This window comes from Ricinus communis, chromosome 9 (assembly GCF_019578655.1).
Source record: "Ricinus communis isolate WT05 ecotype wild-type chromosome 9, ASM1957865v1, whole genome shotgun sequence".
Lineage (NCBI taxonomy): Eukaryota > Viridiplantae > Streptophyta > Magnoliopsida > Malpighiales > Euphorbiaceae > Ricinus > Ricinus communis.
Window position 1 is genome coordinate 17,523,859 of NC_063264.1, and position 21,755 is coordinate 17,545,613.

The following is a 21,755-nucleotide window of genomic DNA, read 5'->3' on the forward strand; positions in this document are numbered from 1 at the left end:
AAAACAAAAGATGTTGCAGTGAACAGTCCAGGAAAACTATATATACACTAAAAGAAAATAGAAAAATACATACAGAAAACTAAAACTGTTGCTTACACCCTTACAGATTGTAACAACTTCTGATTGTTTGAAGTATGACTTCCTGGGGTTATCAACGTTACATATTCTTTTCTCTTGTTCTGATTCGGCTGCATGGCCGAGTTACTCAGTATCAGTAACAACATGAAAATATGAAAATACCGACTGCAAAAAAAGTTCCATAAAATTCTATTCTTCTTTTTTTATCAATTTGTGTCATTTCACTCATAGTAGCAAGCTGGTGCTTTCCTGAAGCAAATATGCAGGTAAGGATGTACGAATTTGTGTAATTTCTATACCTGTGAGTTACATTATGATATAGCAAATATTCTTTGGCAATCAGAGCCATATACTAATTTCCTAGTTGTATATTTGATGCTACAACTTAAGTACTATGAACCTTGATTCTCTACATGGATCTGCAGAAAGAATGAGGGAAGGCCAGGAACTTTGCAAGAAAACTGAGCAAGCTAATACTAGCACTTTCTGTTCTTTTCCCTCGCGCTTTTCACTAAGATCCCTATGAAGTTAAAATCCATCAACTGAACTCTTTCACAAGCGCAGTCATCTTTTAAAGCTGGTTCAATCTCTTCTGGCTGGCAAAGAAGAAGATCTAGGAATAATTTCCGTCAAATAGTTTGGTGTCTTTTGTAAGGAAATAGATGCCGACGGTCGAAGGAGGGGAGTGCCAACCCTACTTGAAGTTTCATTTGGGAACGGAGGCGTGCTATTTGAAGGAGTAGAAGCTGGCTGTAACTCTATTTCATTGTGCGCACCAGTGGCAGTCTCAGAAATATCAATATACTGGGTATCATCTTCCTCGAGCGATAATACTGTACTTGTATCTGTATGTATGGTAGAATCATCTGTGAACATTCCATGCCTTCTCTTCCTTCTAGCTGCCTTCCCCCATCCATGTATTGTCTCCCTTATCCTTTGAGGGATAAGTGCTGCCTTATAGTTTGTTCCCATCTGGTACAAAGAAAAAAGAACAAGAGGAAAGAACACATGATTATAGTAACAGTTGGAAAATAAAATTAGAAAAACAGGGCAAAAACAGCTACTCATGGTTTAAGCAATAGATCAGATAATGCTACAGACTTCACCATGAAAACTGTTCAAGCTATGGTCAGTCTTATGGCCATTTGATCAGAAATGGAGATCAGTCCCCATAAACATCAGACAATTATAGTGAAATTCATCAACCTATCTCAAAAAATGGGAGCAGCTTTGTGACTTCTCATATTTAATCTGTTGGAAACAATATTCAAATCCCACAAATTATGGAATAATCAAATAGGAAGTAGAATCATTGTATATTCCTGCCTGTTTTAGTTGCTGGCTAATTTAGGGGATTTAGTTTCTAAGAATAGCAGATATTGTAAATAAATTAGGTATATTCCTTTTTCTTATATATAGACCATGTAATTTCAGCAGAAACTTATAAAAAATACAGTCTTTTCTTCCTGTTGTGTGTTTTGTTCATGGTATCAGAGCCGGGTCTTTCACCGACATAAAATTTTATCAGCAATCAGAGCTGACTAATGGCGAGCTTGCCAAAAGATTCGTCTACAGCGGAATCCTCTGAGGTTTAGACTGTTTCAAATCCTCAATTATCTCTTACCCATCCCCACTCTGATAATCATTCAATCCAAATTATAACACATAGGTTGAATGGAAATAACTTTCGAGAATGGTACCAACCTATTTTATTGATAATCAAGGGCAGAGGAAAGATGGGTTACTTGACAGGAGCAAAGGCAATGCCTGAAGCAAACTCAGCAGCATATAGCACTTGGGAGGCAGAGAATTCTATTGTAACGCGGCTTATAAATTTAATGGAGCCCAATATTGGACGATTATACCTTTTTTACCAAACAACAAACGAAATTTGGGAGGCTGTTAAAGAAATGTAATCTGACCTTGACAACATTTCACACAGTTTTGAGGTCCGTTCTGCGACTTGAAAAAGGTACCAAATCTATCACAGAATATCTTAACACCCTCTTAAAGTTATGAAAAGAGATAGATTTATTTTATGATATTAAGTGGACATGCTCAAATGATGCAATTCTGTATAATAAAATGTTGGAGAAAGATCGAATTTTTGATTTTTTTACAGGGTTTAAACAAAGACCTTGATGAAGTTCGTGGGCATATCATTGGCACAAAACCCCTCCCTACGCTGAAAGAAGTATTTGCTGAAGTAAGGCGTGAGGAAAGTAGAAAAAGGGTGATGTCTTCAGCCTCTCAGAATACAATTACAGAGGTTATATCCCAAGGATCAGCTCTTGTATCAAATCGTAGCGGAAAGAATAATCCAAAAGCACATAATGGTAAGGATAAGGAGCTGTGGTGTGAGCACTGCAATAAACCTTATCACACAAAGGATACATTTTGGCAAATCCATGGTAAGCCAGCAGATTGGAAGCCACGAAGTCAAAGAAGAACCAACAAGGCTGCATACATGACAGAGCAACAACCATTTACAACTGAACAAATGGAAGTGCTTCGGAGATTACTGGATTCTCCAAGAGCTATTAAAGGGTCTGAGCTTGCATCATCAAATCTTGCTGCCCTTTCAACCCAACGAGGTAAATCAACTTCCATCTTCCCTTTGCTCTCTTATTAAGGTTCACATGACAAGTGGATTGTAGATTCCGGTGCATCCGATCATATGACAAGTTCCACAAAAAGGTTTATGAATTATAAACCTTGTAAGAAGAGTATTGGGATCATGGTGGTAGATGGGTCAATTTGCAAGGCTGCTGGACATGGAGATATGAAATCTTCTAGTTTAAAGTTGAATTCAGTACTTTATGTTCCAAATTTAAAGTGCAATTTACTATTTGTGAGTAAGATAACCAATGATCTTAATTGCTCCGTAACCTTTTTTCCTTCTTGCTGTAAAATTCAGGATTTGGCTTCGGGGAGGACGATTGGCAATGCGGAGGAGAAAAATGGTCTTTACTACCCATCTGACACTGACTTTCCTTTGAAATCTAAGTCACCTACTGCTCTCTCCATCTTTTCTTATTCAAATGTTCATCTTTGGCACAATCGATTAGGCCATCCAAGCTTTTACTATTGAAAATATTTGCGTGCTGAATTTTTTATAAATGAAGATCCTTCTTTGTTTCATTATGATTATTGTGTTTTGGCAAAGCAATCTCGAGTACAATATCGTCCTCAACCTTATAAACCATCAAAACCATTTCATCTTATTCATAGTGATGTGTGGGGTCCTTCTAAGGTACCAAACCTAACTAGGGGCGTTGGTTTATTATGTTTATAAATGATCATACTCGAGTTTGTTGGGTTTATTTAATGAGAGAAAAGTCTGGAGTGAGTACTATTTTTAAGCAATTTCATAAATCTATCACGAATATTTTTCAATCCTCTATTCATATTCTTCGTACAGACAATGGTAGGGAATATTTTCCTAAAGAATTAAACCAATATCTTGTAGAGCATAGTATACTCCATCAAAGCTCATGAACCTCCACACCCCAACAAAATGGGGTTGCAGAACGAAAAAACCGTCACCTACTTGAGATGGCAAGATCCATCATGTTTGCTAGTCATGTACGACATTCCTTTTGGGGTGACGCCATCTTACTTCAACTTATCTCATTAATCACCTTCCAACAAAAGTTCTGCAATACCGAACTCCTCTTAATGAGCTATTGTCTATCTTTCCCTCCTCTCGTATTCACAACTCTCTTCCACTTCGTGTTTTTAGGTGTGTCAGTTTTGTTCACAATGTCCAACCTAACAAGAGTAAACTTGACCCCTAAGGCTCTTAAGTGTGTCTTTGTTGGTTATTCACCAACACAAAAAGGTTACAAATGCGATCACCCTCCTTCAAAACGGTTCTTTGTTTCATGTGATGTCTCATTTGTTGAAAAATCAAGCCTTCTATTCCCAAGTTTCTCTCCAGGGGGAGAATAATAGTAATCAGGGAGACAAACATTGAGATTCCATTGTATCATTACCTATACCTGATTCATATAGACATGAACCTACCACTACTCAAGCCTTCGGTCAAGGGGAAGAGTGTAAGACATCAAACCCAAAACTAATCTTGGTTTACTCTAGGAGACCAAAGGCTCCAATGCAACACCAAGAATCTGAACCGTTGTCAAATCCTAATGTTACAAACTCACAAGAACAGGAAGAGGTTTGTTCAGAGGACAATGGCGAAGTTAATGACTTAGATCTTCCAATTGCAGTAAGAAAAGGGGTAAGAACTTGTACTAAACATCCAATTTCAAACCACCTCACATATTCCAAGTTGTCAAATAATTTCAGGCCATTCATTGCTGAAGTTGACAAAATTCAAATGCCAAGAGATATTCATGAAGCTCTTCAAGATCCAAAATGGAAGGAGGCTGTGTTAGAAGAAATGAAGGCGCTTAATGATAATGAGACTTGGGAGTTGGTAGAGCTACCCATAGGAAAGAAGGTAGTTGGCAGCAAATGGGTATTCACAGTCAAGTATAGACTAGATGGCACGATTGATCGGTACAAAGCAAGATTAGTGGCGTAAGGTTTCACTCAGACATACGGAATTGATTATGACGAGACATTTGCTCCAGTTGCAAAATTAAATTCTATAAGACTTCTATTGTCTATTGCTGCAAATTTAGATTGGGGACTACACCAACTAGACATTAAGAATGCATTCTTGAATGGCACTTTAGAGGAAGAGGCATATATGAGGACTCCACCAGGGTTTGAGACTCAAGGAGGATCGGCTAAGGTATGTAAATTGAAAAAATCCCTCAATGGCTTAAAACAATCTCCAAGGGCATTTACTAGGTTCAGTACGGTGATAAAACAGTTAGGCTACAAGCAAGGACAAGCTGATCACACTCTATTTGTAAAAAGAGGAGAGTTTGGGAAACAAGTAATTCTAATTGTTTATGTGGACGATATAGTTGTTACAGGGGATGATGAATTTGAAATTGAGAATCTCAAAAAGAAACTCCAGGCTGAATTCAAAGTAAAAGACTTGGGAGGCCTCAAATACGTCTTAGGAATGGAAATTGCAAGAAGTAAAAAGGGAATCTTTATTTCACAAAGGAAGTACACTTTGGATTTGCTTAAAGAAACTGGTAAGCTTGGTGTAGACTAGCTAGAACACCCTTAGAACACAATTGGAAGCAAAAAATTTCAAAGGAAGATCCACCAGTGAATAGGGATAGCTACCAGCATTTAGTAGGCAAACTCATCTATTTGTCTCTTACAAGGCCGGACATTGCCTTTAGTGTGAGCGTTGTTAGTCAATTCATGCATGCTCCCACAAAGAGACACCTGGATACTGTAAATCAGATCTTGAGATATCTCAAGGGAAGTCCTTGTAAAGGTTACTATTCAAGAAAACTGAGAAAAGGGATGTAACTGGATACTTAGACGCAGATTAGGCTAGAGTTGTTGAAGATAGCAAGTCCACAACTGGATATTGTATGAAGATATGGGAAAATTTGGTTACTTGGAGAAGTAAAAAACAATCTGTAGTAGCCCGCAGCACTGCGGAGGCTGAATATAGAGCCATAGTACAAGGAACATGTGAGCTTATTTGAATTCAAAGGTTGATGATTGATTTGAATATGCCTTTGACTTACACCATGAAGTTGTTTAGTGACAGTAAATCAGCAATAAGTGTGGTTCATAACCCAATTCAACATGACAGAATGAAGCATGTGAGAATTTATAGGAATTTTATTAAGTTTGAAATAGAAAGCGGGACTATTGCTTTATCCTATATTCCTACCAAGTCTCAATAAGCAGATGTTTTTACAAAGGCCTTATCTAAACCAGAATTTGATTTGTGTATTAGCAAGCTGGGAATGATAGATATCTATTCACCAGCTTAAGGGGGAGTGTTGGAAACAATATTTAAATCCCAAAAATTATGGAATAATCAAATAGGAAGTAGAATCATTGTATATTCTTGCTTGTTTTAGTTGCTGCCTAATTTAGGGGATTTAGTTTCTAAGAATAGCAGATATTGTAAATAAATTAGGTGTATTCCTTTTTCTTATATATAGACCATGTAATTTCAGCAGAAACATATGAAAAATACAGTTTTTTCTTCCTGTTGTGTGTTTTGTTCATAATCATTTAAAGTTCGCATGATCCTTGTTCAGAAATAGGTCAGAGCGCTCAACTTTAAAATTCAATAACACCATCAGAGAGTTGGCACAACTTCAAAGGCTAGGTGTTTTTAACTCTTCACAGTGGATAAGAAATATTAGCCATCATAATTTATCAACTTCGAAAATTTTTAACCTTCCAACACCTGTATAAATTTGTTCATTAATCACATATGCTTATATCCGTCAGTTTTTTATCATGCAATACTTTGGGGACTGAAAGGCATGAGTGTGCATCCACCAATCAATATGGCATACAAACGCATCTACATCCATATCCAAACACAAGTTTCTCTAACAAATTCAGTATGGTTAATATATGTGTTCCAAGAATTCTTTTTATGGTTTCCTTTTCCTTTTTGTATCTAGTGGCTAGGATCACATTGTGCTTAGTTGCATAGCTAAAATCTCTTCTCAGCCCCTGAGTGGGTTCAAAACCCAAGAGTTGAGGAACACACATGTAGGTCTATGCCACAGGCCATAAGACTATCCACAAACTTTGTAGTTGCCACAACTACAAGGTGTGATAGCTTGTGGGAAGTCCCAAAGGACGCAAATTGTCCACAGCAATATCCTCCTTATAAATTGTCAATGGCATTTAATAAGATATATATTATTAGTTTATGAACTTGAACCTGAGTAACCAATGCATAAAGGGGCAAGGTGCTGTAGCTGCAGAGGAATTGTCCAGCAAATCTACAAGAGAAGAAAATAATGTATCATATTCATAGCTGCTGATAACTATACAGAAAAAGAATGCTGAAAGAAATGCATACCCCAATATAAGTCGAATATATACCAGCAAATGGTTCCGGATAAAGCAGGAGTTGTATCCAAACTGCCACTGTTACAGACAAAAAACAGAAAACTAGTGAAACAGAATCTAGTATCCTGCAAGTGTAGGAAAAAATTATCTTACTTTTCCTTTTAGGTTTCCCATGGTATTTTTTGATTCCATGAAATTTAAGAAATTGGTTTTGAAGTAAATTTGAGCTTGGTAAAATTGATTTAAACAGTCATTTTCAACAGTCAATTGAACATCAATCCAGTCATGGAAGAGGAGGTACCCAGAACCAAAAGAAAGAAGCCAACTCAAATGAATTCTGCAATGAAAATCACAAAAAAGGAGAAACATTAATGTCAGTTCTACTAAACACTGATCTTTTCATGGTATAGAAAAAGCCATTAAGGAAAACAAAAAGCAATGTCTTATGGCACTTTTAGACCCATCACTATGAGCTCCACTAACCTGGAACAGAATAAAATGGATCAAGGACAACAGCAGTTCTGGCTTCTTGAACCAGAAAAGGTCATCTCGAGGCTTCAGCTTTGTTCCTGAAAAGTATCCATTTATGCTAGCATTTTCCAATGCTAAGGTTGCAATAACATGCTGTAGTTTTGCACCCACCAAAAGGACAAGCTGCCAATGAACCAAAATATTAGAATAATTGCAATACAAATGAAATGACAAAGGACATCTCAAAACCTTAATAAATTTAAAAGTCTCTTGGTAAATGTCCACTCTCTCTCTAAACCCATATGTTTTTCTGTAAATATCTATTTGTCAATGCATACTAGTGCTACTAACTAAAAATATCCTTTTCAAGCATAAGAGTGACTGGTTAAGCTGAAATTGAAAACGATAAATACTTACAGTAATAGGAATGACGGCTATCCAGAAATAGAGATTAGACCCTGTTGTAACAAACAAAAAACAAAGAACCACCAAGTACAATGAGTTTGAAACTCAGAATATATCAATTAAACAGAAGTCAGGAAAGAAGATTAGCTTAGACCTGAAAATCTAATTGGTATCCATTATTAGAGAAAAATTGGCATCACGATATTAGACAGTGACTTGAGAAGAAAAACCATAAAGATGAAAAGGCAGAAGCAATTTCAACAAAGCACAGTTGCAAATTTTTCCCTAACATTAACCCAAGCAAGCACATATTCATTTTGCTGTCATACCTTTTATATTAAACAGCATGAAAGCGACAACAAATCCCCACAATGGACCACTGCAAGACAAGGAATAAACAGAGATTTGAGCTGGTTTATTCTCTAAAGAACTCAATCATGTAAAACCAACCATCAAAAAGTAAATTTTTTGGACTTCCAAAAAGTTTGCATTAAATCCAATACAATAAATAAATGCCCAAGCACACTGCTTTTACCTCACACCAACTATCCTCTGGAATTCTTCTTCCATAGATCGAATCATGTAACTGTGAAAATCATATTTCGATGAGAGATTGTGATTCTGCCATAAATATAAGAATAAAAGGACTAATTGTTAGTAAACACCAGTAAGGCTAGTACTACCTAGCATATCAACACAGATTCAAAGAGGAAGAATCTCCATACAAAGGGACTTGTCATAGTTCCTGAGATGGAATGCTTTAACTTGACATCTTATTTACTTATATCAATAGTATCATGCAGCATGTACAAGTAAATCTTATGGGTCCTTTATCCTGTCAATATGTACTCTAGAGGTCCTTATTGGCTTCTCTTCTGAGAGTAGCCCCTGCCTCTTGTTCCTCTTTTTTCGACCTCTATTTGTGTGGGAGTAAGAAACAGACAACTTTATCTTTGCTTAAATTGATATTCATAAACCCAACCTTGCATTTTTCTAGAGAGAATTGAACCTAGCTCTTTTTAAGTGGATGAAAGCATTCACTTCAAAACCAAAACTTGATTAACAAGTCACTCATTTTACAAAATATTCAAACAGGAAAATCAAGTACGAATGTAATTCATTTTTGCTGCTTAACCAATTTCTTTAATATGTTCTGCACAAATCTATATTTTTGTGTAGTGGTGTCTGTGGAAAACTGACTAAGATAGCAGCAAAACCATTCATATCTACACATAAATAAGATAGACTAAACAGGTAAATAAAGACAAGTTAAAAAGAATACACTTTCAAGAATCATGCTCATATATACATACCAAAGAAACAGAACATTTTTTTTTTAACTTTGGTTTCTGATAGATGGGAATGCAGCATACCGTGATGAAGCCCTTGCGGAGGGTAAGATAGTCCGGGCGAACTACTGAACGCCCAAACTGCCGGAAGAAACAAGTCTGCAAGGTGATAAAAACCAAAACTTCAACAGATTATCATTCAGACCAATATAAACAGATACACACACTGCAAACAATAGAATCAAATTGACAAAATAATAAAAATAGAAAGAGAGAAACCAATAAGGGTGATTGAGCAAGTGTGCAACATAAACACAATTGGAAAAGAAGGGAAGGGGAGAGGGTGGAAGAAAAGCTAATAGAATACAATCTTCTCTGTCACTTGCTTAACACCTAAAATAAAAAAGCTCCAATGCAACCAAGCTGTAGTTTCCTGATGCAGGAAAACAATATTGAAACTAGGGAATCTAATTCTTATTGAGGAATTAAGAATATGTTCTAAGAACAATATCTTGAGGGTTAGAGGCACATGGTGCTATAATTGGCAAAAAGCATGGAATATATAAATTTCAATACATAAATTTCCTCTGCTTAAAGCATGGAATATATTACAACAAACAAAAAGCAGTTAAGAAAAAGAAAGATGGTATCTGTACCTACCACCCAGATAAGAAAACTATTCTTGACCAAAGGATTTGATGCATGATATCTGACAAAAGTTGTCTGCCTCCGCAACGTCTGCTCTCTTGTGATTTCTGATGCAGGATACATTACAGTGCATTTGTACACCAATGCTTATTCATAACATCAAAAAAGCATATAAAATAGCTATAACAATCTGCATTTATTGCCATAGTGAGTAGTGATGAATAACCAAGCAGAAAACTGTTTTCTATATATTTTCCTCTTTTCTTTTCTATCCTTTTTCATACTTCTCAATGATTCCACAAGTCTTTAGTTCTATGACCAAGTATCCTCTATTTTGTTCTACTATAAAATTCATCTAATATTGTTGAATGTTAACCCATCAACATCATAGATTGTTATTTGTTGACCTCACCTTACAAAGTTTTGCCCAAGTTACTAAGATAAAATAGACATGGGAAAGAAACTAACTATTATAGCAAAAAGACATTTATCAAGAGACAAACATTTGTTGTTTTCATGTCTGCACCCAGTCCTTAGTATTAATATTTTGGAAAATTGCAAGTCAAACGAAAGCCCTTACTTTAGACAAAACTATGGCCTTCCAAATTTGATTTTCCAAAGGAAAAAAGTGAGTCGGACAACAGTTGAAGGCTTGGAGCACCACTAACATGAGTAGAAAAAGTTTACAAGAAACCATTCCCAAATTATCAAAGTTCAAAGTTTCTCCTATCTAGACTTTGTCTTCCTGAATTCGATAGTTTATCACTGCTAATTTCCCCAAGTCGACAAAATAATTTTAAATTTTTTAATCCACCCAAAATTCACTGAAAAGAAAATTTTCTGCAGCTGTCCTACTTCTACAAGTCTTTTTCTTTTTTCTTTTTCCCAAGTTCCAGTTCTTATATAAACATCCTAATTCCACTAGTAAATAGTTAAAGTCAAGGATCAAACTTGATATCTTCTCAAAGTTCCAGAACTGCATAAAAATTTATGTATTCAAGTGCTACTTATAATATCAAAAATTCAGAAGAGGGGTTAAATATATATTTTGAGGATTGGCAACACAATAGAATGCTCAATCAACAAAGAAAGGATCAAGGGTTTCCTGTTATTTGGATACCTGTTAAGGTATCATGGCGGTCCCAATGAGCCTCGTCTTCCCACACCCTCCAACTATGAATCTGGTTAAACAAAATTACAATTAGAAGGAGCATATTGCCCTAAGATACAAATAATTGGCTTAGAACACTACAGAGCACATTAGACATGCGAAGATATCAGATAATGCAAGAGCCAATGATCAAAACAAGAGGTGCTTATTGCAAGATTAGCATGCTGGTATCATTCTCTATGCAAAGGCATAACAAACTTTATATGTGATCAATATGGCATAAGTCAACAATTCCTTTATATGCAGACATACAGGGTAACATTTAACACTACATAATGGTTCAAAAATGGGCCTAAGCTAACCAACAAAATTGACTGAATATGAGAGGAAATAATCGATGTCAAGTGATGAGAGTTGTCAATAACAAGAAAGCCCTCCAATAAATGCAACTCATATCATATTGATGTTCGCACCTAAAAATTTAAGCAATGAGGTGGAGAAGGTATATAAATGATCTAACTAAACCTCACATAAACCAACATAGGATTATCAATACACATGAAAAATTGAGCTTTAAAGAAATTTACAGTGTTCTTGCCATCCAAAAGCACAGCAGCATTATTATCTGTTGAACCATAAGAAACAACTCCACATCTTTAATATTTTTAATTTTAACTGCAGTATTTATATTCAATTAAAAGAATTGAATATTTGCATATCGAACATGAACTTCCTCATTGAAGAAAATTAATTAAATATGACCATTGTGAACTCAGAGTATGCTTTACATAGCTACTAAGCAGTTTGCAGTACCTCACCCCTGTGCACATTATCCTCTACAGTGTAAGCTTGGCATTCTACAGCAAGAGCTTATATTTTTTCTACATTTAAAAAGCTCTTGGTTGTGACAAGAACAATGATAATAATTTAAAGAAAAAAAGAAACTACCAGTTCTGTTAACCCATACTATCAACAAAAATAGAACACAATATTAACTCTGCAAACAAGTCATCAATTTTTCCACTACAGTTAATCATTCCTAAAAAAGTTCTGTATTGACGAATCAACTATTATAAATACAAATTTTTCTGCTAGAATAGAATTATGGCACATTTTGTAACCTTCACAATAGCCAGCAACATGGTTAAGCAACTGTAAGATATATGTGTAATTGCCATGACGAAGATGAAGCGATGCAACTGCTCAAGACCTTCACGTGACACAAACGGCTCATGTCCCTGAGCAAAGGAGCAGTTATTACCATATCATAGGGCATTTAAAAAATATGAAAAGAAAGTATCAGAAATAAGACAATAAAATAGAAACTTTCTATTGTATATCTAAACTAGAAAGATTGAGAGTGCTGCCTGATAGAAGTAACAAACTTTTTTGATAATTAAGTTTTGGCGGTTTTCGTTATAGGTTTCTGACTTTGAGCCTTTAATGCTGTTTTCTGTTAATTTCTTATCTATTCACATATTGTTTTCATCACTGGAGGATACCCATCCTCATTAGATTTCTTCTCCTAATTTCAAAGTTAAAAATTTCTTTTCAATGCATGGAAAAATTCCATCTTTCCAGAATCAATAGAAAACATTAAGTAAGATCCTGCACAATACATTCATGGATAAATGACATACCTCTTTGCAAGTATTCTGATCCAGGCCATCAAGTATTCTCCGGACTGAGATAGGAGAAACAGAAAGCATCAGTAGTTTACGCCCCTCGGAAGATTTTTCTTCCATGTCATCAATCTCAGACCTAGAGCAAGGAGCAAAAGTACTATCATAGAACTTTGATGGAATGCAAATATTGGCTATCACGCTTGAGGTAGCCGTTAGAAGGAGCGATATGAATCCAAGCAGCATCAGCTCTGAAGACAAGTCCAAAAGATAATATAGACTTTAAAACAAGTGACAGAATTAGCTGAGTCCACTTTACCAAAAGAAAATATTAAAACATATAGAGTTGCATAAAGAAGTTAGGCAAACTACCTTCTTTCATTTTCTCCACAGCTGCAAGCAAAGGTTTCCGATTAGTTTTCCGTAGCCACTGAAACAAAGGGAAAAACAAGGGTTAAACATAACAGCTGTTGAAACTAAGATGAGCACCATTACAAGTAAAGCAAAATGGAGTTGCATCACCATAAATAAATGAATTAATTAAACAAAGCAAAATAAAATCTTATCAAATAGTAACAATTACAATATAACTACATTCCAAAGAGCATATGATTGTTTTAACTGGGTAATAATATGCTTATCTTCATACAAAAAAATAGGTAACAGTGATGTATCACGACAGCCCATTCAACCATGTGATATAATAATCAGCGGCAGCATCCCTGCCCATAATCCAGCATAACCCATGACTTTGCACCTCCAACTTATTGTTGGGCCTAATGTAAGAACACAACATCTTCTGCAATTCTCTATATCATCAGAAATTCCTTACGTAAAACGTTAACCAGATTGTTTTCAGGACATTCTGAAAGTACAGAACTTATATGCAATTCAAATGACCAAAGAAACTCATAATCATGTAAGAACTTTGACTTCATAAATAAAAAAATAAAATAATTGTAACACTATGCAACTGTGAAAAATACTAGTAAAAGATACTAATCCGCTAAAAGAGAGTACGACAATTATGCATCAGATCCTTCATAGTGGTAGTTTCAGAAATCTTGACAAAAGGATGACATTAAACAATAATTAATAACAAAAACAAAGTAAATTAAGATAAAAACTTACATTGCTTAACCGGTGAATTGAGCGTTCCACAATCAAAGAAACAACCACAAAAATTGTCAACACAGTTGCAACTGACCATGTTGGAGTTAAGGCCAATGATCTCATTTCTTTGGTATTTTCTGCCATTTAATAAAACAATCCTACTCATACACCACCGAGAACCACTTTTTTCAAATCTCACCCCCACTAAAATTCCCCTTTCAGGCCAAGCAGAGTAAAAAAATCAAAACCCATCTCATCAAAGTGCAATTGCAGATTACACTTAGCCTCCAAATTTCATACACACCCTACACAATATAAATAGCAAACTCCTAAATGATAATCCTTTTTCAACAGCAATAAAGCAAAAGAGACAAGTCGGAAAAGATGAGTACTTCACAATCTAAAGTTATAGTTTTTATATACAGAAACACGAGACAAGAAAAAAAGGAAAATGAACGGCAAAGTTTCTTCCTTTTTGTCACTGTTTTATGTAGAGAAACAACCAAAACGCAGAAGCGTTTTCTCCTTCTATCAAAGTTGCTCCAGGTATCCTCTTCCCTCTATAAAAAAATTTCTCTTCTTTCTCTCTGTTTCAAAGAAGCTACTAACCACCCACTTTCTTTTTCTCTACGGACTATACGTTTGTGAACATGGAAACTTTAACGGGTTGCTACATTTTCATGAAAAGCAAAGAAATTTGATTCAGAACGATTCACATTGGAAGAAAAGCAGATCCACTTAATGAAATTTCTTTTTTATAGGGTCCTACAATTGTAAGAGATTGATGGGTTCTAGGAATTGTTCTGTTCGTTTCTGTTAAAGAAAGACAAAAAGAAGAGATCTAAATAATAATCACTTCGGAGTCTGGAAAGTGCTCGGCTACTTCTCTCTGTTTCAATGGACAACACCTATCATGCCAGCGAGCCAGCACACTCGATATAAATGAAAATTGAGAGGGTAGTTACCTCTTTCAAATCTAGAATCAACGTACTATAACGACACCGTTTTTTTAGTTTATTTCGTTTTGGTTCTGGTTTCGGTCTCACTCCTAATTATAATTCTGACAAATTTTTAACAAATGGGTTCTAATTTTAGCTTTTGATAGAGTTCACGTTATACAAATAGTTTTCAGTTTTATAAAAATATTTAAATTAGAGATTTAACCTTTTTTTTTTAATTTGTAATTCTAATTCGATACTATTTAATATAATGAAATATAATATTAGAGTCTATTAATTTACTATATTAAAAAAATTAGTTCAAAAATTAAATTAAATTAAATTAAATGGACTACCTATTTGAGTTTAGAGTTTATTTTGTATATATGATTTAAGCTTTCAAAATATTGAATTTTAATTTTTAATTTTTAGTTTTATCAATTTCATTTTCAATTCATACTTCTGACTCATGTATTCCAATTCCTATATTTGAGTTTTGACTTAATTTTCTTATTTTTATTTTTAGTAAGAAAAATAATTTTTTAAAAAAATCTTTAAAAAATATTAATATCATTTATTAAGATTAATTAATAAAACAAAGAACTATTATCAATTTGAAAGTGATCAGAAGGTATATAAAAAATAAAACCTTAACTAAAAAAATAAAAGAGGAAGAGAATAGCCTTCAGACTTAGGAGTTAGAGCCTAAGAAGACTTGTTGTTGTCTTTTGTTTTATTTATTTTCATAATTAACTTTTTAATTAAATTTAGAATATATTAGTCCCCCGCCAATCTTGGGGGCACTGGAAAGATTCACTATTCATTACAAACAAAGACACATGCAACTGCTGATTCAAAAACAAGTACACATGCTTTTGTTTTCTTTTCTTATTTGTATTTTTCTTTTTAAACTGATGCCATGTGCATTGGCTACACATAGGCATTCAATTTATGTATGCAATTTTCTATTTTCATCTAGAAATTATTATTATTATTAGTATTTGTAAGTGTATGAATTGAATAATAATTCGGACAAGCTCACCACGAGGTCGATGTCATAAAGAATTATAGAGCATATATTAAAACCAACTATCACACAAAATATTGAAAATAAATATAAACATTCTAAGCTAATGTTTTGAGAATGATCTTAATTTTAATAAAAAAGTTAAATAATCAGAAAATAAATATGCAACTATAATGATTAATATAAACTATATGATAAAATAACATTTAGTCTAGCTTTAATAATCCATTTAATTCCCTTAAGTATAAATTTAACAAATGAAATGGTGATGTGCATTTTTCCTCAAGTCACTCAAGTTAATGATGCAACTTAGGTTTCTTATACCAACATAGATTAAAGTAAAGATGATGTTTCTAATATTTTTAACCTAAAGATTTTTATAACAAATATTATTACTACATTGATATGATGGTCAACCAATAATAATAGATGAAACTAATGAACATATGAAGGTAAAAAAATCATTCATTAAACTCAAAATATATAAGGTTCGTACATAAGTAAAAAGTCAAACTAAACACTTATGGAACTTAGTCTAACATACTTAATCCAACGATCATTGTAATTAAATAGAAAGACTTAAGATACATAAAAAAAGTAAACTAAAACTCCCTCCAAGTTCAAAGACTTTTCAAGGAATTAAGAAGATTGGTCCTCTTTCTCCACGTCTTCAAAAAGCTTCTCCGATTTTTTGAAGAATGATGCAACTTAAGCTAGTTAGATGTAGAAGATGATGAACTATAGAAATTTCAGTAGAAAATAGTAGAAACCTTCTCTAGAGAGAGTCGTAGTAGCCGAAGAACTTCCTGTTTTAATTAACCTCTGCTGCTTATAGAAATCCCTTTGTCGGAGTTCTTTTCTTAGCACATAACTACTATAGTTATCCCTTACTATCCTAAATAAAGTAAACAACTTAAAAGATAATTATCCACTAATTACGTAATAATTACTTAAATTCCCTTTGTTGGGCCTTAATGAATTAAGTTAGGCTCAGGCTATTGATAACCAGCGTGTCTGAATCTCGAGCATTTTATAGCCGCAGTCCAATTAAAATTCATTAGTGCATTTTTTAGCTCAAAGTCTCTTCTTTAGCAATTATGTCTTGAATTTAGACAATAAAACTAAAATGAGGTAAAAACACATATTTTCACCATATTATATATAGAAATATATCATTAAAACTCTAAAATATCTTTAAGTATATATATACAATTTGGATCGATCACTCATATTCATAGAATGCTTTAATTTTATTGAAGGTCTAATCATTTTCCAATAACATTCGAATAAATAAATTAGAATTTTCTTTAACATGGACTTGGTGTAATTTACACCTAAATATAACTTTTAAATTTTTAATTTCTAATCTTGACCATTAAAATCTATTTTATATTACTTACTAAATAAATAATAAAAATGAAAGAAGTTAACAAGTTAGGTTATTTTTAATTCACTCATTATAGCAAATTATAGGAGATGCATACTAGAAAAACTCATAAAATTAATTTAGTGATTGAGAAAGATACTGCTATTAGAACTGTCTTTATATAGGCATAGAATTGTTGTCCTTCTTCTAGTTAGAAGTGGATTAAATACTAATTTTGCTTCTAGAATATTTATTCCTTTAATTTTTGTGTGACTTTCTACTAAGGCATTTAGATTCTTTTAGAATTTTACTTATGTCCCCCAAGAGAGGGATTGTCCTTTATTTATTTAAAACATACTATTTTCAGTGGCTATCACTACCAAACTGGATAAAACCAGACCATATCATAGGGGAGAATCACAACTTAATTTGATATGCAATTGGTCTTTCATTAATTTCAATGAGTGTCAATTTAGCAATAATCTAATTGCATTTTCATCCGCGATATTTAAAAAATTTTAAATTTTAGTTTTTTTATTATTATAATATTTTTATTATATGACATATTATCATTCGATGTGTGGTTGAATTTCAAATAATAAGTTTCATGAAAACTTACTTTACATTTAGAAAAAACTACTTATCTCAAAGAGGTTTGCGGAAAACTCTAGGAAAACGGCAACAACTGCTGTCTTATTTAGTAAAGAAAAATAAAATACATTATAAAGAATTAATTAACGGGTTGGATATTCAGAAATCAAAAACTCGTTAATGTGAAAAGTCTTTTTGAATTATTTAATTTCTTAAATCTTAATATGAACTTCTTTTTATTTTCACTAATTCAGGAAAAAATGAATCGAGGAAACCCCCTGTGAATGAATCAGCTACACCAAGGAAAAAAAAGATTAAATTAGTGAAAACAAACAAGAATTAAGAATAGAAGTCGGCAAAGCATTCAAAATCAATTTGACTAAAGTTGGTCTTTTTTGATTGCGTAGTCTCCTCTGAAGAAATCAAAGTGAAAAGGACAGCTAACGATTGTATATTCTCCACCTCACAATTCCATTCGTCTATCAAGCAGAAATTGGTGTTTCAATGTCGTTTTCAATTAGATCTCTCTTTATAAATAAATAAATAAATAAATATAAAAAGGCTTTGAGACATGCATCCCAAATAAAATAGTCTTTTTGACTAATTAACACATTGCATTAGCATCCAATAGTTTCACCAATTTTACCTAATTAATTTCACTTCAACATCAAGATTTGTAAATCCCATTTCAATGCCTGTGTAGTATAAATAAAATCATATTTTAAATATAAATTATATCCATAAGAATCCTTTTCTATACTAAGAGTAAAAATTTAAAAAAGTATTTAATAATATTTATATGAATGAGTTATAATTATCGATTATCAATTACAATGTTTATTTAAATCAATGAGACTTTTATTAAAAAATATCTTTTTAAAGAAGCAATTAAATCATTTATATATATGCATACCCACAAAAAATTTGTTATCAAATTGAAAAGAAAAATCATTTCTTATTCCATTTAGATCAAAACTCATTGAAATTTTACTCATTTGATCATTAATACCAATTAAACCTCAAACCTTTAAATAAAATTAAGGATAAATACAAATTAAAAGAAGTGTTTGAAGGATTATATGTAAAAGAGACAAAAAAAAATGTGGCTCTAGAGCCAATACCTTTTTTCTTTTTCTTAATTTTCCCATTTCATGTCACCTTTAAACAAGAAAAGGAAAAAAGAAAACTTATTTGATTTCTCTGTAATTTGTCTAAAAAAACTTAATGAAGATGAGTTGGTGGCAACAAACGTCTCCAGCAAACCTCCATATATATGTCACTTTTTCTTTTCCTGCTTTTCATAAAGCCAACAACAAAGGTTTAGAAAAAGAAAAGTTGATGTATAGGGTTGATAAGGAAAAACTGAAAAAGAAATAAAAATAGGAAGAGGATGATGACTGCTAATGGAGATGGAGATGGTATAATTATGGGTCCAATTGAAAATCAGATTTAGTAATTAACAAAAGAAAGAAGATTACTTACTTCTAGATATTATTATCTTTTAACAAGATTTAACAAGAATATTTTAAAAAGAAGTGACAAGAATTAATTGCTTTTGATAAGAATATTAAATATCTTAATTGGTTTAGGTATCTTTTAAATTATTTATGTAATAGCTTTTTTTAATTTAATAAAAAAATTACAAAATTGGTGTTTTAATTTTTTTATCTAATTTATTTTTATGTTTATATTATTTTTTTTATTCAATTAAGTATTTGAACTTGTAAAGAATATCAATATGACGTATGGAATCAGTTACCTACTCATTTTAAATATTAAATTAACGTAAATATCCCTATTTAAGATAATCTCATTTTTAGCATTATTTTTGAAAAATAATATTATTTCTCAAGATATTAAAAGAACATAATTAAAAGAATTTCTCATTCATCTAAATAGAAGATTGAAAGAAAATTAAATGTTATTTTTTATTTTTATTTTCTTGCATTCACTTTACTAAAAGTAAAAACAAAATATATTTTTTTACTAAGAAAGAGAGGTATTAATTTCTTCTTAAAAAAAAAGTAACTTTTAGAATTCAAAGAATAATGAGTAGATTTCTTTCTTTTAGAAAATGAATAATAATAATAATAATAAATAAATATAAAATAATCCAACAATTTTATTTTAATGCTAAAAATATTTAAAAGAAAATATAAAAAACTAAAACAAAAAAAGAAATTATGAATAATATAAAGTAAAATTATTTAGATTATTTATGTATAAAATTAGTATATTGATTAATAAAATCTGTAAAAGATAACATCATATACATACTTTAAGATATTTGATTGAAAAAATAAGTTCAAACATTATAGAAATATTTAAAAAATTAACGTACTGAATTTGTAACTTTCCAATAATGACAAATGAAATGGAAGTCTAATGAAAACACATTTGCTTTACGATTATTATTGTGCATCGGCTGTCTTTTACGATAACTAAAGTAGGAATAATTTTCAACCCAATGATTCTTTTTTTAACCTTTTAACCCAATGATTTTATCTTTTTTCCCTATTTCACGTCACCAGAAGTCCTATCAAAGGAATGAATAAATTATTTGACTTGTTTGTTTGCAGATTAAATATTTAAAAATGTACTTCTTCATTTATATTAAATTCATATTTAGCATCTTTTAATAATTAGATACGAAGCAATTTATTTATTCATTACAATTTATGGATATATAAAAATTATTTGTTGAATAATACAGATGTAGCTGAGTTGACGGCAATAAATATTTTTAGCAAAATATCCATAATTTTGTCAAAAAGAATATATAGAGACGATCGAGATATTATTTAGCGGAAAATTTTATAAAGAAGACTGAAATTTTAAATTCGAATCTTTACTTCTCTCTGTTATTAAAAATGAAATAAAAGTAAAAAAAAAAAAAAGAAAAGGAGGATGATAGATATGATATAATAATATTTGTAACTCTAAAAAAATTATTAGCTCTAATCACTCATAAGTTTAGTTTATATATTCTCTACGTCCTCAATTATGTTAATTACCTTTTAAAAAAAATATGAATATGTAATTCGTGAAAAATAAATAAAGAATATCGAGATAAAAATAAAAATCAATTATAATTGTTAAGGCATACATATTAATCTCCTTAAAGAAAGAAATTTAATTTTGACAATTATCAATTATGTTAATAAAGTAACTATAATTGACTGTTTTTATTTCTAATGACAAATAAAATTGTAGCCCTCTTTTGGAAGAATTAATTTTATTAGATTTTTTTTGTAACAAAATTAACTTAGAAATTTCTAACTGTTAAATCGCTTATTTTTAACCATCATAGTTAGATGATAAAATTGGCAACCTACTAAACATTAATATTCAGCTAAAATAGTGAATTAGTTTGGTCAACAGGGCTTCATGAAGCTAAATATTTAATAAGTTAACCCATTTCTTTCTAGTACGTAACAAATATCTTACTAAATGGGATTCAGACCAACAAAATAACCTTAAAACAAACTAAATAAATTAGTACTTGGTATTTAAAATAAAAAGATAAACATGGGTACACCGTAAAAGAAGTTAAATTCTATTAACGGAAAGAAACATACGAATGTGACTGTCTATCTTTGTTTTCCATGACACTGTGAGGAAGTAGTTCAGATGGGCTAATCAGATGTGAGCACAAGTGAGATTCAGGAAAAGGATGCATGCATGGAAGTGAAAAAGACAAGAGAATAATTCAGAGGGAGGGTGGGCAGACATCCTTGGACCCATTTTCTTTTTTAACATCTTTTGAAGTGAATGCTTATGCACCATAACAAGCAAACAAAAACCTTATATGGATTGCGAAGGTGCATGGGCATGAGGAATCCAAGTTCCCCCAACCACTAATCTGGTGAATTTTATCGCAAAATTATTATATGGTAATCATCCATTAATATGACAATATTTTATTCTATTTTTATATGTCAGTCTTATTTTTAAAATTAATAAAATAATTATATCTAAATATAAGAATGTCTTTGCACTCAAATTTAATACCAGTCTAAGCTCGATAAATTTAGCCAGATCAATAAAAAAAGAAGGCTCATTTAATTTTTATCTAAATTTTAAAGTCTATGTATTTTAGCCCATATTTGGATTACTGACCCATGAGTAAATCCTCGACCCACTTATAAGGAGTTGGTTTAAGGATTATTAAC

The 21,755-nt window shown here is 32.0% G+C and overlaps 1 protein-coding gene across 1 annotated transcript; it reads right to left on the minus strand.

Moving 5' to 3' along the window:
• Positions 1-339: 339 nt before the first annotated feature.
• On the minus strand, positions 340-14,610 carry LOC8288358 (MLO-like protein 11). Its single transcript, XM_002528516.4, has 15 exons — positions 13,680-14,610; positions 12,921-12,978; positions 12,567-12,799; positions 12,048-12,164; positions 10,936-10,996; positions 9,828-9,922; positions 9,252-9,326; positions 8,414-8,499; positions 8,208-8,257; positions 7,891-7,931; positions 7,486-7,656; positions 7,304-7,339; positions 7,013-7,080; positions 6,872-6,932; positions 340-1,050 (listed from the first exon to the last, which is right to left on the minus strand). Exons 1-15 carry the CDS (start codon positions 13,803-13,805, stop codon positions 661-663), a joined length of 1,668 nt encoding a protein of 555 aa, XP_002528562.1. The 5' UTR covers positions 13,806-14,610; the 3' UTR covers positions 340-660.
• Positions 14,611-21,755: the final 7,145 nt, after the last annotated feature.

What these genes read in the sequence shown, in the direction of transcription:
- LOC8288358 (XM_002528516.4), bottom strand. Translation starts at nt 13,805, where the DNA reads ATGGCAGAAAATACCAAAGAAATGAGATCATTGGCCTTAACTCCAACA. An exon ending in TCCGCAAGGGCTTCATCACG is followed by an intron (nt 8,500 to 9,251) that starts GTATGCTGCATT and finishes TATTTATGGCAG; the next exon opens with AATCACAATCTCTCATCGAA. An exon ending in TCCATTTTATTCTGTTCCAG is followed by an intron (nt 7,340 to 7,485) that starts GTTAGTGGAGCT and finishes TTTTCATTGCAG; the next exon opens with AATTCATTTGAGTTGGCTTC.